The sequence below is a fragment of the Metarhizium robertsii genome, assembly GCF_000187425.2.
Source record: "Metarhizium robertsii ARSEF 23 chromosome Unknown MAA_Scf_1, whole genome shotgun sequence".
In the NCBI taxonomy this organism is placed as follows: domain Eukaryota; kingdom Fungi; phylum Ascomycota; class Sordariomycetes; order Hypocreales; family Clavicipitaceae; genus Metarhizium; species Metarhizium robertsii.
In genome coordinates, this window is record NW_011942149.1 from 1,329,587 (window position 1) to 1,343,055 (window position 13,469).

Here is a 13,469-nt window from a genome sequence, read left to right on the forward strand (position 1 = left end):
CTGCCTCGAACCCATAAGATCGCTCTGATATGGTCTTTCAAAGCAAAAGTCGAGGGTTTATGCTCTCTCGCTTAGTGCCTTCTTCTCACTCATGGTAACGCTGACGGAGACGTTGCGACGCGGGCGCATAACAGCATCCTGTCCACTCATGCGTCGCCCCAAGGCACGGTCGAGTTTGGCACCCAGAGCCAGCTTGCTCATATTGTCTGTCTTCTCGTCGCTGAGCATGACCCGTTGCGAGGATAGTGCCTTATTCTCCATGCGGTCGAGGTTCAAGGCAATATCGCGGATCTCCGCCTGGGCCGTGTCAGAGGTCTGGACAGTAGGTGTAAAGGACGGCGTCATGCTGTAGGTGCTGAAGCGCACGGAAGTTCTGGCCTGTCGTCGAGACATGAGTTTGTTAGTTTACACGGAAGTTTTGACTGATTTGATAACCGCAACAGATGAAGAGTGAAAATGACAAGTATATGGAGGAATGTGGAAGGGCGTGATGACTGGCGATTGGGGAGGAAATGTGTAGAGGCGCTGATGGCGTGCCCTCAACCATATAACAGAGTACTTGAGAAATTCATGGCTTGGCCAGGTTGAGTTTCACATGGGTTTCTGGGGCGGGAATGCAGGCACGCACGAACCAGAGTGCGGCGTCGAGCCTTTTTTTGGGCTGGGCGTTTCTTTTTGGTGTTTATGTTTGCAAACCAAGCAAAAGGAAATAAAGAAGACAGTGAAAGGGAGAGCAAGACAGGCAGGAAAAGAGAAGCAAGCAAATCAAGACATTTTGTCAAAAGCCGAAAGAAACGCAAGACCCGAACAAAACATACCGACGGGGCCATGATGGGGCGCGATGAGTCGAGAGAGGCGGGCATTCTGGCAAATCGAAGACGGGCGCAACGTGGTGAATTCGAGAAGTGGATACAGAATGCAACACGACGCGAGCACTTGTATATGGGCCGAGCCAGTCAGAAGATGCTGCGGCGTTTCTTCTTGGGTGGAATTTATCGAATCGAGGTCGAAAGGAGCGGCAATTTCCAGAGCTGACAACCCGGCCCAAGGCTGGGAGAGAGAGACGAGGAGGGGGTCCTGATGGAATGCAGCGGTGGCCCGCGTGGGAGGGTGCGAAATCGGTGGCGCTTTCGGTAGGCTCGACTCGAAGTTGTGAATGCTGGTTCAATGCTGGTTGGGATGAGGCGGTAGACTGGTTTGGCCAAGGAGCGGGCAAGACAACATGGACACCTAGTCGCGGCTGGGCTGGTCGTCTGGCTCGGACTGGACACTGTGACCTGAGGCAGATCAACAAAGCGCAGTCAGATCAGGGGCGGCGAGGTGTATCAGGATTCAGGATTCAGGATGCAGGTCACCGGGATGGTTGGATGGCGAATGCAGGGACGAAGGAGAGGGCACGACAAGACGGGAAGAGACGAGACGAGACGAGACGAGACGAGCGCGGACAATAAGACTATGAAGGAAGTCCAGAATAGGAGCCGGGCAAGCCACGAGGAATGCGGCAGGAGGGGAGGAGGAGGCTTGTACAAATTATAACCGTTGAATCGGCACAAGCCCTGCTCAATGCAGTAATGGAAGCGGCCAGAGTTGAGAGCTTGGGGAAGAGCGCCAGGCAAGGGGGGCCTGCAGAAGGGTGGATTGACCACCCGCACGACATTGTGAAATGAGGGTGCAAGGGACAGTGGACAAGGGTGCTTTTGGCATCATGACTCCGTAGTTGGCATGGAGCACGCATGTATGTACGATGTACGGACGTGATCCTGGGGCAAAATGGATGGCCAACATTCAATCTTCTCTACAATACGTATTACCAGACCCCGTAGATGGTTGGGCGAGTACGAGTGGGACCTGACGGGTGATCAATGATAGGTTTAGTTTACAGTTGCAGTTAGATGACAGTTCGAACAATAGCGGCAGAACAAACAGTCAGCGACCTCTTTGTTCTAGTCTGCGAGCATTGTGCCATTGACGTATGTACGGGGTACTCCGTACTCGGCAATCCTCTATTCACTAGCAGCCGTTGCAATACGTCGACGGTATCATTGATGGAGGAGCAGCCAATATGTGGACCGTTAGTGTGCCAACATTTGAGCACTTGAAAAGGCGGCGCAGCAAAATGCAAAATGCAAAATGCAAATGTCAACGGTAGCACACAAATGCAAATGCAAATGCAATGCAAAATGCAGGTGCAATGCGCTGCGGCTGCCGTGTGTCCAATAGTTCCTTCCTCCATGAAAGTACGTACGTAGCTTACTCCGTACTTTGTCCCTTTTCCTTTCCCCTTGCGTGAAGAACTGCTCCTTCCGCGAAAGTTGACACAATCCACCGACCGTGTGATGGTTTCGTCACCTCGACCCTCGACCCTCGACCTGAAAAGGAGCATTGGTTGTGGATGCTTTCAATCTTGCCCGTCGCAGGTTCGATGTCTGACGGCGGAACATTAATATTAGCCGCTCTACGGAGCATCCTCCCTCCAGCTGCACGGCCGGCCAACTCTGCCACGTGAATTTATGTGAGACATGGGACGTGGGGGCATGAGACATTTCGCTGGACGCTTACTGCGGTGGCCACGCGGGCATCCCCTCGGCCTGCGGCTTCATACTGACAACATATGCAAAGCTGCCACCATCATCAATTTTCACACGTCTTGGCTACCGCGAATGGCTGGGCTCACACGTGGCCGTGTTGACTTGTCTGCCCAACCCGAGGCCGTCGGCCATGCCGGGGGTTGGGCATGTTTGGTGACATGGACATGATACCATCAACGATGTTACAATCCGGAATTACAGAGTCCAATATCACGGTATTAATTGGAGCGAAAAACAAACACCTTCCTCGTTTTGCCTTGTTAGGGTATGCTGATCAAATCGCTTTTCCACAGACGGATTCGATGCCTCGAGCAGGCACCCTTCAACCGGAGGACATATTGTACACCGCCCTTCTTCGCATTCCCAAAGAAACGAAACCAACCAGCATCAACACACAGGCGCCATTGCAACCCCATCTGCTCTCTATGCGGGTTAGCGGGCTCTTTTGCCCCTTGCTTCCAATCACTGGCAATTGGACTCGCCCTCAGTTCTCTTCTATACAACTCGCGAGTTAGCGACATCGTCACCGCACGGTCACATCCTGCTCAAGTTGACGTACCTACTACTGCGCATTCGTCACAACACATGTGGTCGCAAGTACAGTCTGCTTCTTCCTTCTCGTTCTCATCATCGCTGCCTAGCTTCCGTCGCAGGCGTATCACCGGCTGGTTGCACCAACCCCGTCGATTTGGACCTCGATGACATTTGCAGCACACCCAGTTTCCTCCCTTGGCCTTGAACTTGCATTCTGACAAAGGGCACCCGGATTTCAACTCCCGGACGTAGGTGCCAAACGTGACGTTACCGCAGCGCATTGATTCTCCTGTCATCGTATTGAATGTTGCAGAACGACAATAGTTCCATAGCAGGGAAGTGTGGCCACAAGGGTGAGCTCGAGGGTGTCCGCTGCACATTTTTCTGGACGTAGTCAAACCTGTATGTGGTATTATCAAATGGCGAAGGACGGGTTTCCGAGTGTGATTGGGTTGACATGCTTGAATATGTTGCTTCTATATCAAACCCGGGGTCAGAACTTGGCCATGCTGGACTTTATATTTATAGTATTCTTTGGCCATAGTGTTGTAGGAGCCTTTCAACCACAACACTGTTCGATCTTGTTTTGTAGGGTTCAGATAGACCTTGCTATCAATGACCCTGCCGATCTAACAATATCTGGATAGATACAGCGACCATTCGCATGACAGCGGTGGCCTTTCTTGGGGGCCGCCACAAACGCCACTTTGATAACTTTCGCCGACTGTTTCCCTGTACTAAGCGATTATGTGCAGATGAAGGCTCCTGCACGTTCCCGTCAAAGAATACACAGCATGGTCCCGAGTCCATGGTAGCGTCTTGGGCTACAACCCAGAACGGGGAACGCCTGGCAATGTTTCGGGAGAAAGGCCAGGGTTCTTTCCTTCGGCGTTGAAAATAATGGCAAGAAAGGTAACATGAAATGAAACGAAGAGTACACATGAGGGTGTGGTTACACCGCAATCTCTTGCGAATGACTATTTTTCTGGACTAACCCTGGAATCTGGTCAACATATAACATGATCTGCCAGTTTCATGTTGCCCAGAGTAAACGGGCATACAAAGGATCTGAGCTCAACCCCCCTGTTGTCATGCATGGAAACACACTTCTATGTGACTATTTACTGATTCGCCAACATTTTTTCGTTTCAGAATACTCTGGAGCATCTGTTTATTTCTGACTAGGCTACTAGGATGTGGAAAAGAAGACGATATCCGAAGCTGGTGACTAATTATTCAAGTCTACACCAAGACGTCAGTTCGTAGGACAAAGCGGCTCCAACTCGCCTCTTTCGGCGCCACTTCCCCGAGAACCAATCCCTCGGTATACGAGCATGAAGATCTGGTGCCATGGTAATGTCTCACGCGGGAGAAACGGACATGTTGCAGTCTCAGACGGCGCCAAGTACCGAAAAGATTCGGCCACTTTGCCACAATTCGCCAAATACGGCCGGTGCGACTTGGGCAGCTTTCACAACTGTGATATCGTTGAACAGACAAGAGAGAAGCAGCACCTTTAAAATAAGTCCATTTAACACGTTAGTGAGACAAAAACATCTCCATCATTGCCTATCCGGTCCCCTATCCCGGGCACTGAATCATCTGCAAGACCAATCGATCTCTCGATCCTCATCACCCACGCCCCCTCGAATGATGCCCGCTCAAGCTGTTTGTCCAAATATCACCTCCAAAACTCCCACGTCACAGGGCCAGCCATTCACAGAGCATAACTGCCCTTGCCACATCTCTCGCAGCATACGTGCTCACAAAAGTACTCCTCGTGGCTCGACACCATCCTGCACCCACAGCGGCCCGTGGTATTCCGTGTCTTCCCGCACCAGCAGCAATTCCACACGCCGTCTCGAAGCTCGAAAGGACATCGCGGGCTCTTGGGACACGCGGGAAGCTTGGTGTCCGAGGGGAAGGGATACGCCGGCCTCTCTACCTTGTAGTCCGTACATTGGGTAGGCCCGCCGCGAGGAACTCGGGCGCAGACGTCGAGCGACACGGCGACGTGCTCGCATTTGAGCGTGAAGTATGATTCCGTACACATGGCTGTGGGGAAAGAGTTGACGTTTAGGGATAAACTGAAATCAGAGTAGAATGCACCCTGCGAATAATCAGAGTTGTGAAGAAGCTACTCGAGGCGCTTGCTTGCTGCCCGTCCCAGGAGACACCGAGCCATTTCGAGGACGACCTGGTTTAAGTATTTCCCATGGACAGCGAGTATTCCACCAATTTGTGAAAAAGTGAAATCGTACAATATGTTTACGGACTTGGGGACACGTGAGTCACGCTCGCCGTGTAGTCTTTGCGATTGTAAATGCCAAAAGAGGCGCAGTTTCGGCATGGGCATCACATCACCAGTTGGTGGCTGTCGTGTCCTACAGACATGGGAAGATATTCAGTATATGAAGCAGCCTCGTGATGCTTGTATGAAGGAGACGGGCTGGGTTGATACCGTATTCACCCGGTTTTTGGCCAAGCCCGTCGAATGAATCCGGCCAATATACCTGAACCTTTTTTCTATTGTCCGACCATGTAATCGGCGACATGGCACGCAGCAATTTGCAATCTCACCCCGTCCAAGTGAAGAAAAAGATACTATACGGTAGAGGATGGAAGTATGTAGTGGATGAGTGTTGAGGGGCACTGACGCGAAGATGGCTGATATCATGACAGATGGGAGACGGAGGTGATGGACTCGGACCGTGTGCCACTGCACCCGACGAGGCGCTCGGCGTTGGAATTCCAGGTCAGGATATACCCCCCCCTCTCAGGGAGGACAACAAGGCCTATAGTAAAGCTAGGTTGAGCTTTACACGTATGCACACAGTGACAGTCTGAGTGTTTGGTGAAACGAGGATAACGCACGACATGCTGGAATACGGGGGAGGCTAAAATCACATAGCTGCGTATATCGCCGCGCGCCCATCGGATGGATGAACGAGGAATGTAATACAGAAGAAAATACATGTAGTAGTACTCGAATTAGCCACTAGTTTTTATTCCCTCTTTGGTTTCGAATCCTTCGAATCCTACCTCCCTCCGGGCAGGTTGCCGACCTTGCCCAGATCCGGCCTACACCCCTGGCAGATCTTGTGATAGCAAAAGGTATCCGGACAAGCCCACTTCCTGTTGGTACAGGTCCGAAATTGGTTCCCCCCTCTGTCACACTGGCAGCAAACCCACAGGCCATTCAGGTCCTCGAGCCGGCAGGTGCCCGTGCTGCAGAGAGGCGAGATGAGGCAGCCACCTGTGGAACACGGGTCTGGGTAGTCGATGCCCGGGGAGGGCTTGTAGCTGGTGTTGCTGCAAGGGGAGAGGATCTCATTGGTGACTGGGTTGACAATGGCGTCGGGGCAGTAGAGATAGTGCGTTGTGAAGATGACGGGGCGCGTGCAAGGGGGCGCGTGGTGGTAGTGGAGGATGGTGCAGATACACATTGTGTATCGTGGTGGTGTTCTATTTCCAGAAACGGCCGAGCCGAGCCCCGGATCGTGGGCGTGCGAGAGAGCCAATATTGCGGAAGTGAGGCGTTGATGCTGGGAGGAGGCTGTGTGACCGTAGCGGAGGATGTCTCGGCGATATAGGTATGGCTGACTGGATTTGGATGTTGAGCTGATAAGTATCTTGGAGATTCTAAGTAGGGGTTATCAACGCGAGCGTTTGAAAATTCATAAAAATAAAAACTCTCGGGTGTGAATAACGAAGTCGCGGGAGTTGTTCTTGTTACAGAGCTGAACTGATGATGTGCTGGACAACTTGGAGAATAGCAGTCCCGTAGCAAGACCCTGAGAGCCGAGCTGCGCCTTGGTTTGTTGTAATCAGGGAAAGAGTGCAGTTTATGCCTACTATATGTTTGCTGGTGATGGCCAAAAGGTTTGCGGCTTGCAACTCTTATTACCCCAAGAGACAGGATGTTCGAGGTTTAATCAGTGATGAGGAGCAGGCACAGGAGCTGATGAGATATAAACCGAAGAAATATTGTCTTGGAAACACTGATCATGTTCTGGCTTGGTCAGGTATTGTTGCTCAGGGGACTGTGGTAAGCCTGCTCTCTGAGAAATAATCTCATGATCACGCTCGGTATTTATACACTTCATCACCACATTCCGATATGGCCAAATTTCCACCAAACTCATCAACTGACCAGTCAATCTCCTCATCAACCACACAGCGCGCCATCGTGACCAACCTGCTGGCAGCACCAACGCACCAACACGAAACATCACGGAATAACCGTTGGAAAAGAGCAACCAGCTCAACGGGGAACGAGTCCTCTCCCCATGACACGTGGCATTCTGAGCTGATCTCCCGCGGAAATAGTGAAACATTGCCAATCAAATCCTCCCGTTATTCACCATTTTGGCTACACAAGAACCTCACGACAACAGTGGGTTGACGGCTCGTGGCGCGGCGGGAGCCACGGCGGTTTCCTATCCTGTCGTGAAGGAGGACATTATATCGAGCTTTCATACATTGATGTGCTTTTTCCTCTTACGAGATTATGGAGGATATTGAGCAGCTTTGTAAGTTCGTGGCTTTGTCGTCATACGGACCACTCGGAACGTCCGTTGGCAGCGTAGTATTTCGCCGTGAGTAACATGCAGAACGGGGATCGAACGAGAAAGGGAGGCACTGTAGAATGTTCCTGTGCAGCAACCTTGGTCTGCCACTGTTATGAAGCTTCGGTGGCCAGAGAATCAGGGGCTTCAATGACAGGTTGCATGTTTCACAGAGTCAAATATCTGACTGTATTCAGACCTTCACGAGAGGTAAGATGGACTGAGCTGTTGAGTTGTGCTGAATCGGCATAATTGTGAGGGATTTTCTGAGGGCTTCACAACCATGTTCTCCCGTCGCATGGGCTGTTGAGATGCGTTGATTGTTACACCATAACGGTGAAGCATAAGCGTTGGTGGCTTGGCCGCGGATCTATAGATTGCGTTTCTTTGTCCAGGCCGCTAAATGGAGAATTGTGCAGTGGCAATCATGGAAGGAAAATGACATGTCTTTTCATAAATAGATGTTGTAGCTGGGTTTGTCAAATGCTCCGGCTCAAATTGTATTGTATTTGATTGCCTCCAGCACATATTGCAAGATCCTTTCCTGGAAAAACGACATGCTCGCTGCTTCGGGGTGTTCCGAATGTAGGAATGCCGCCCTGTTGGCTGTGTCATGTTATTGCTATACGTAACAATCCTCTCTTAGCTCACGTAGGACTTGGATTATGATGCCTGTAAAACCACGAGATGCTCGTTGCATAGTTCTAAGGAGCCTGCTTATCAGGCAGCGCACGAGAATAGTGCTTGAGCGTAAGAGGGAACTTGGAGGGGGATACAGGCCGGGGCGGCCTCCCAAAACTATAGGCACGACATTCGGGCGTGGCGTCGCAATGAAGCCAGCGGCGCTGCCCGATGTGCTCAACTTGGCGGTTATCGCGGTCATCTTGGTCTCAGCTCGTCATGTGCTGTGATCCTCACTTTCAGCTTCGAGTTGCACCAGTCGTTTCAAAAGTTGAACAAGAAAAAAAAAATCAATATTAATGGCAACATTGCCGTTCCCATGACCCAGTGTATCCGTAACGCCTGCGCATGACTTGCCTCGAAATATACCCGCCCCTCAGAATCTGATCCATATTAGTCGGCGGCTGAGGATGACATGCGTGAATAGAGGTACGACCTACCTGATTTCGTATGAACCTGCCCTGGTCATGTATCGCACCCACTTCACACTGGAGTAATTGCTCTTCTCAAAGACTTTGAGATAGCGTACCAGCAAACCCGAACTCGTGAACATGAGAAGGCTGAAGTTCATGCTCAATGGCGGCCGGCTCCACGCTCGCTGATTCGTCATACTCGTCAATATAGCCTCGGCGCTGAGTACATATTCGCTTTGGCCGGTAAAGCGACCAATCTTCCAGACAATACAGTTTTCGCTAGGCTCATACTTGGCCTTGCCCTGTGTTACCCGCTCAACAATCTTGGCAGTGTTCAAAGGCGTGGGTATCCGTACAACAACGTTGGTGGCAAATAACTTGGAGCCAAAATTGGCTTTGACACCTATGCTATATTCGACCTTGGTGCGTCCCACCTCATTGACGATGGCGTGGACTTTGAATGGTAGGTTTACGTTTTCCGTGGCGCGGTAGCGCATCAGCTCGAATTCGCCGTCGGGTGGTACGAAGCTAATGATTCTGTCGGTATCAAACTTGCCCAGCTTGACACACTGGTGGAACTGACAGTCCTCGAGGGAGACACTGCCAGCTGCCGCCTTGGTCGCCTTTGTGCCCATTCGGTTTCCGCTGGGCAGTGTGAGCAGGCCGTCATTGTCGAGTAATAACTTGTCGTTCAGACCGAATTTGCACTCTGGTGTGCCAGACAGATATGCCCGCATGACAATCTGTCCGCTCACATCCGCTCGGAGGACTGCGCCGGTTGCAGACATGAGCAGGTTGACATCCTCGATGACGTCAACAAATGCCTCGTTTTTCCGGTATTTAACGTCTGCCTTCCTCCAAGACAGAGCACCCGTTGCCTGCATGGTAATCTTGGACGTTTCTTCTGGTCTGGTCTCGGACTTGACGCCTTCGGTGGTGATGTACATTTTCAGGGTGTCTGTCTCGGTGTTTTGAGGATAGCCAAAGTCGATGATTTCTAGCGACATTTCTTGTCAGTATTCGGTGTTCGCATATACCGGAAAGCAAGCGTTGTCGTGGCTGCATACCGTCGAGCAACTCGTAGACCAGCACAAAGTTATTCTTGACGGCTTCTTCGTCAAACTTGCCAAAATATCCCTTGCCCAGCTGGATCAGTCGGTATAGAAATTCGAAGACCAATGCGGCATTGGCATTGCTCTTGGTGATGGCCACCAAATAAATATTTTCATGCTTGACATGGCTGAAGGTGGTGCTGCCAAGGGTCAAGATGGGTGAGCGAACTTGGGCATTGGAAATGACTTGGATGCGGAAGACATCAGCCAAGCGGGGCCGGCAGTCGTTGCGAAAAGCGCGGAAGATGAGATTCTCGCCCTTCTGATTGAATATGAGGACACCGGAGATCATGCTGGGTAGACTCGGGACGGAGAGAGCACAGGGAATTCCTCTCCTAATCGGCCGGGTTAGCAATGATGTCGTGTGCCCGCGTTGTGTGTGGCTCGAACTCGGTGCTCGCGGAGCTTTTGAGGAAAGGAGGCGGCGCATGGAGGGGATCCATTCTGCCACGAAGCTGAAAGGCGGTGAGCACCCACAACTTGTCAGTCACCGGAGTGGACTGACGACCTTGACAATCCAATAAGTACTACTCGGTAGTCCTTGGTCTTGTCTTTGCACCAGCCCGAACTAGTATCTTTTTCTCCATCCATTCCCAAGTTCCAGCCTCGATTCTTCCCTGCATCTCAGCCAACTACTAGTAGTACATACATCGAATATGCTCGGACTCGACAGCGGCAGGGCTCCACAAACGGGACAACCAGGGTCCTGTCACCTCGTCTCACCCAGGCACAGATGAACTCTTTGTTGCTGCTGCTGCGCCGTGGTGAACTTGCCTTGGCCCCACGTGTCGCATCATCATTGATGGGCCAAACTTGGGTTTGGTGACTCGTCCATGGCACAGGTGCAGCACCACCCTCTACTCTACAACCTCATCGTCACAGTCGCCATGCATAGTTCAAAGTATTTCTGAGCACTCCATACATTCAAGCGAAACTTCAAGTCATGTCAACGCCCCTCGAGTTCCCGCCATCGTTCGTTAGACCTTGGAAAGAGCTACTATTGTCCCGGCAAAGGGAGCAGCTTGGCGATCTACCCAACCACCATGCTCGTGATCCTGAATCTCTCATCACAACTAGCTCACCACAAACACTCTACGTCGGCACAGGCCACTCAATCTTCACACGCAGCATACTTCCTGCTATTCTCGGCGCGAGATCCTCAGTGCATTTCGTGACGTGCTATTGGGCAGCGTCTCCATCCTTAGATGCTATCAGAGACACGCTGCTCCAGTTGGCTGCGTCGCGAAGAGCTGACGGCGGCGCAGCGCGGAGCACGCTACAGATAACCATCGGGTTCTCATCCTGGGGCCTATTCCAGAAACTTTTCCATACATCCTCTAGGGACGGGCAGTTGTATCCGCCGTCGCAATGGGGCAAGCTTGGTCTACCCGATCAGAGGACGCTGGCGAGCGGAGGCATCCAGCTTACTGTCAAAAGCCTTTTCTTCACGCCCTTCAGTGTTATGCACCCAAAATACGTGATAATCGACGGGGAAAGGGCCTTTGTTCCAAGCTGTAATGTGAGTTGGGAAAGGTGGTTTGAAGGATGCGTTGAGTTGCAAGGCGATCTTGTACAGACACTGATGGCGTTTCATGGAAGAGTCTGGGGCACGGGGGCGGACCGAAGCTCTTTTATTGAAACAGCCGACGGAAGAGAGAGCGGGCCTTATATATCAGAAGGGGACTCACGGACGGTGGACACAGAAAATAGCGAAACAATGTTTTCTCCCGAGGACGACATATCGGCGATTAAATCACTGAGGATCACCGGCAACGACAATGTACCCACCATACTTTTGCCTTCGTCGCATCATAGGAACCCAAGATTCAGCTTCTTCCCCTTCCTGTCCCGTTCAAATCCACCCATGACGCCTTTGAATGCTGCGCTGCTCACACTCTTCAATAACGCCCGACGTCAAATCATAATCCTGACGCCCAATGTCACTTCATGGCCTGTTTTGAAAGCCCTCTTGGACGCACTCAGCCGCGGAGTTGATGTCCAGATCCGCACCAACAAGGGAATGATGCTCCTCGAGCAGCTAGTCACTGCTGGAACCACCACATCCTGGTGTCTGAGGAAGTTTGTTAGACAATACCAACAACTCAGGGTTAAGAGCAAGTCCTCCGATATTGAAGCGCCGCCAGTACGGCTAGGCCAGCTGGAAATTTTGTATTATAATGCCGTTCCGCGCAGACGAGGGATGGAAGATGAGCCAGTTGTGAGTCATTTCAAGATGACAATGGTAGACCACGAGTACCTCGTGCTAGGATCAGGTAATATGGATAGAGCAAGTTGGTGGACAAGCCAGGAGCTAGGGTTCTTGTTTTATGTACCGGGCGTGGATTGGCACAAACTATGGGACGGGGTTCTCGAAAAGAGGATGGAAGTGTATTATCGATCTCGAGATGATTAACGCCGGGATATCATAGATGCATAGGAATAATACTGTTCAACACTACTTCTTCTCCTCCATCTCTTTGATCTTCTCCAAAACCCGGACGAAGACGCCGGCGTCCTGCCCCCCATTAATCCTATACTTGCCCTGGACAACATAATCCGGCACACCGCTCACACCCTCCAGCCTCGCCCTCACAACAGCATCATCCACCTCCTTGCAACCATCATCACCCTGGACAATCGCCTTGTCAAACTCCTCCCCCGGAATACCCGCCTCCCGTGCGACGGTTCTCAGCGTCTCGTAGTCGGTAATGTCCTGCTCGTTCTCAAAATACGCCGCAAACAGCCCATCCGCCGTCTTCAGCTCGACCTCATTCCCGTGCTTCTTGGCCAACTGCATCAGTCGGTGCGAATCTCTGGTGTTGCCCGTTTTACCACCGAACCTGAAGTTGATGCCGAGCTGGTCCCCGACGGCCGACAGATGCTTTTGCATCATGGCTGTGCGTTCGGCGCCAAACTTGTCCACGTAGAATTGCTGCTTGTCCTTGCTGTGGCCGGGGCCCGAGGGAGAATCAGGCTCCAGCTGGTACGGGGAGTAAGTGACGGTGAAGGAGTCGTTGGCGTTGGGGTGTTTCTGGAGATAGAGCTTTTGCGCCTTTTGTAGCTGGCGGCGACCGACGTAGCACCACGGACAGACGGTGTCTGAAGTGACGGTGATGCGAAAGACGGTCATTTTCTTTCCTTTCTTTGTTGATCTTTTTTTAAAAAAAAAAAAAAAATTAAAAAATTAAAAAAATTTAAAAATGAATACGGGCTTGACAGAGGTAGGTACTTGGTATTTGGTGTTTAGGACTCAAAGGTAGATGCCGAGAACTTTTCCAGACGCAGATATTGCCATGGATTGGAGTATTTATTTATTCTCACAGACAATTCTAATGTTTTAACAACTAGTACCTAGCCTTGGCTGGATATTGGGAGAATTATTAATACATCGCCCCGCCGCCGATATGATGCACAGGTGTGGCGTGCTCGTTCGTTGGTCCCCCAGGGTCCTCGGCTGATGTGGGCAAACCGAGCTGGCGTCAATTTGCCCGTTGTTCTAATATATCAATTGATGCGTAGCCTTGAGCCACTTGGACCGACCGGTTCAACCGGTCTTACAAATCAGCTCTTTTG

At 51.4% G+C, this 13,469-nt stretch overlaps 5 protein-coding genes across 5 annotated transcripts; 1 reads left to right on the forward strand and 4 right to left on the reverse strand.

Moving 5' to 3' along the window:
- Positions 1 to 57: 57 nt before the first annotated feature.
- On the reverse strand, positions 58 to 393 carry MAA_04994 (uncharacterized protein; the record flags this gene model as incomplete). Its single annotated transcript, XM_007822505.1, has 1 exon — positions 58 to 393. The coding sequence occupies one exon, from the start codon at positions 391 to 393 to the stop codon at positions 58 to 60; it is 336 nt and encodes a 111-aa protein (XP_007820696.1).
- Positions 394 to 6,160: 5,767 nt separating this feature from the next.
- MAA_04993 (uncharacterized protein) lies at positions 6,161 to 6,568 on the reverse strand (the record flags this gene model as incomplete). The annotated part of the gene is made up of 1 exon (XM_007822504.1): positions 6,161 to 6,568. The coding sequence occupies one exon, from the start codon at positions 6,566 to 6,568 to the stop codon at positions 6,161 to 6,163; it is 408 nt and encodes a 135-aa protein (XP_007820695.1).
- Positions 6,569 to 8,747: 2,179 nt separating this feature from the next.
- Positions 8,748 to 10,188, reverse strand: MAA_04992 (adaptor protein complex AP-2, medium chain; the record flags this gene model as incomplete). Its single annotated transcript, XM_007822503.1, has 3 exons — positions 8,748 to 8,754; positions 8,812 to 9,781; positions 9,852 to 10,188. The coding sequence occupies 3 exons, from the start codon at positions 10,186 to 10,188 to the stop codon at positions 8,748 to 8,750; spliced, it is 1,314 nt and encodes a 437-aa protein (XP_007820694.1).
- Positions 10,189 to 10,839: 651 nt separating this feature from the next.
- MAA_04991 (Phospholipase D/Transphosphatidylase) lies at positions 10,840 to 12,309 on the forward strand (the record flags this gene model as incomplete). Its single annotated transcript, XM_007822502.1, has 1 exon — positions 10,840 to 12,309. The coding sequence occupies one exon, from the start codon at positions 10,840 to 10,842 to the stop codon at positions 12,307 to 12,309; it is 1,470 nt and encodes a 489-aa protein (XP_007820693.1).
- A 42-nt stretch (positions 12,310 to 12,351) lies between these two features.
- MAA_04990 (Thioredoxin-like fold protein) lies at positions 12,352 to 13,026 on the reverse strand (the record flags this gene model as incomplete). Its single annotated transcript, XM_007822501.1, has 1 exon — positions 12,352 to 13,026. The coding sequence occupies one exon, from the start codon at positions 13,024 to 13,026 to the stop codon at positions 12,352 to 12,354; it is 675 nt and encodes a 224-aa protein (XP_007820692.1).
- Between the last annotated feature and the right edge of the window lie 443 nt (positions 13,027 to 13,469).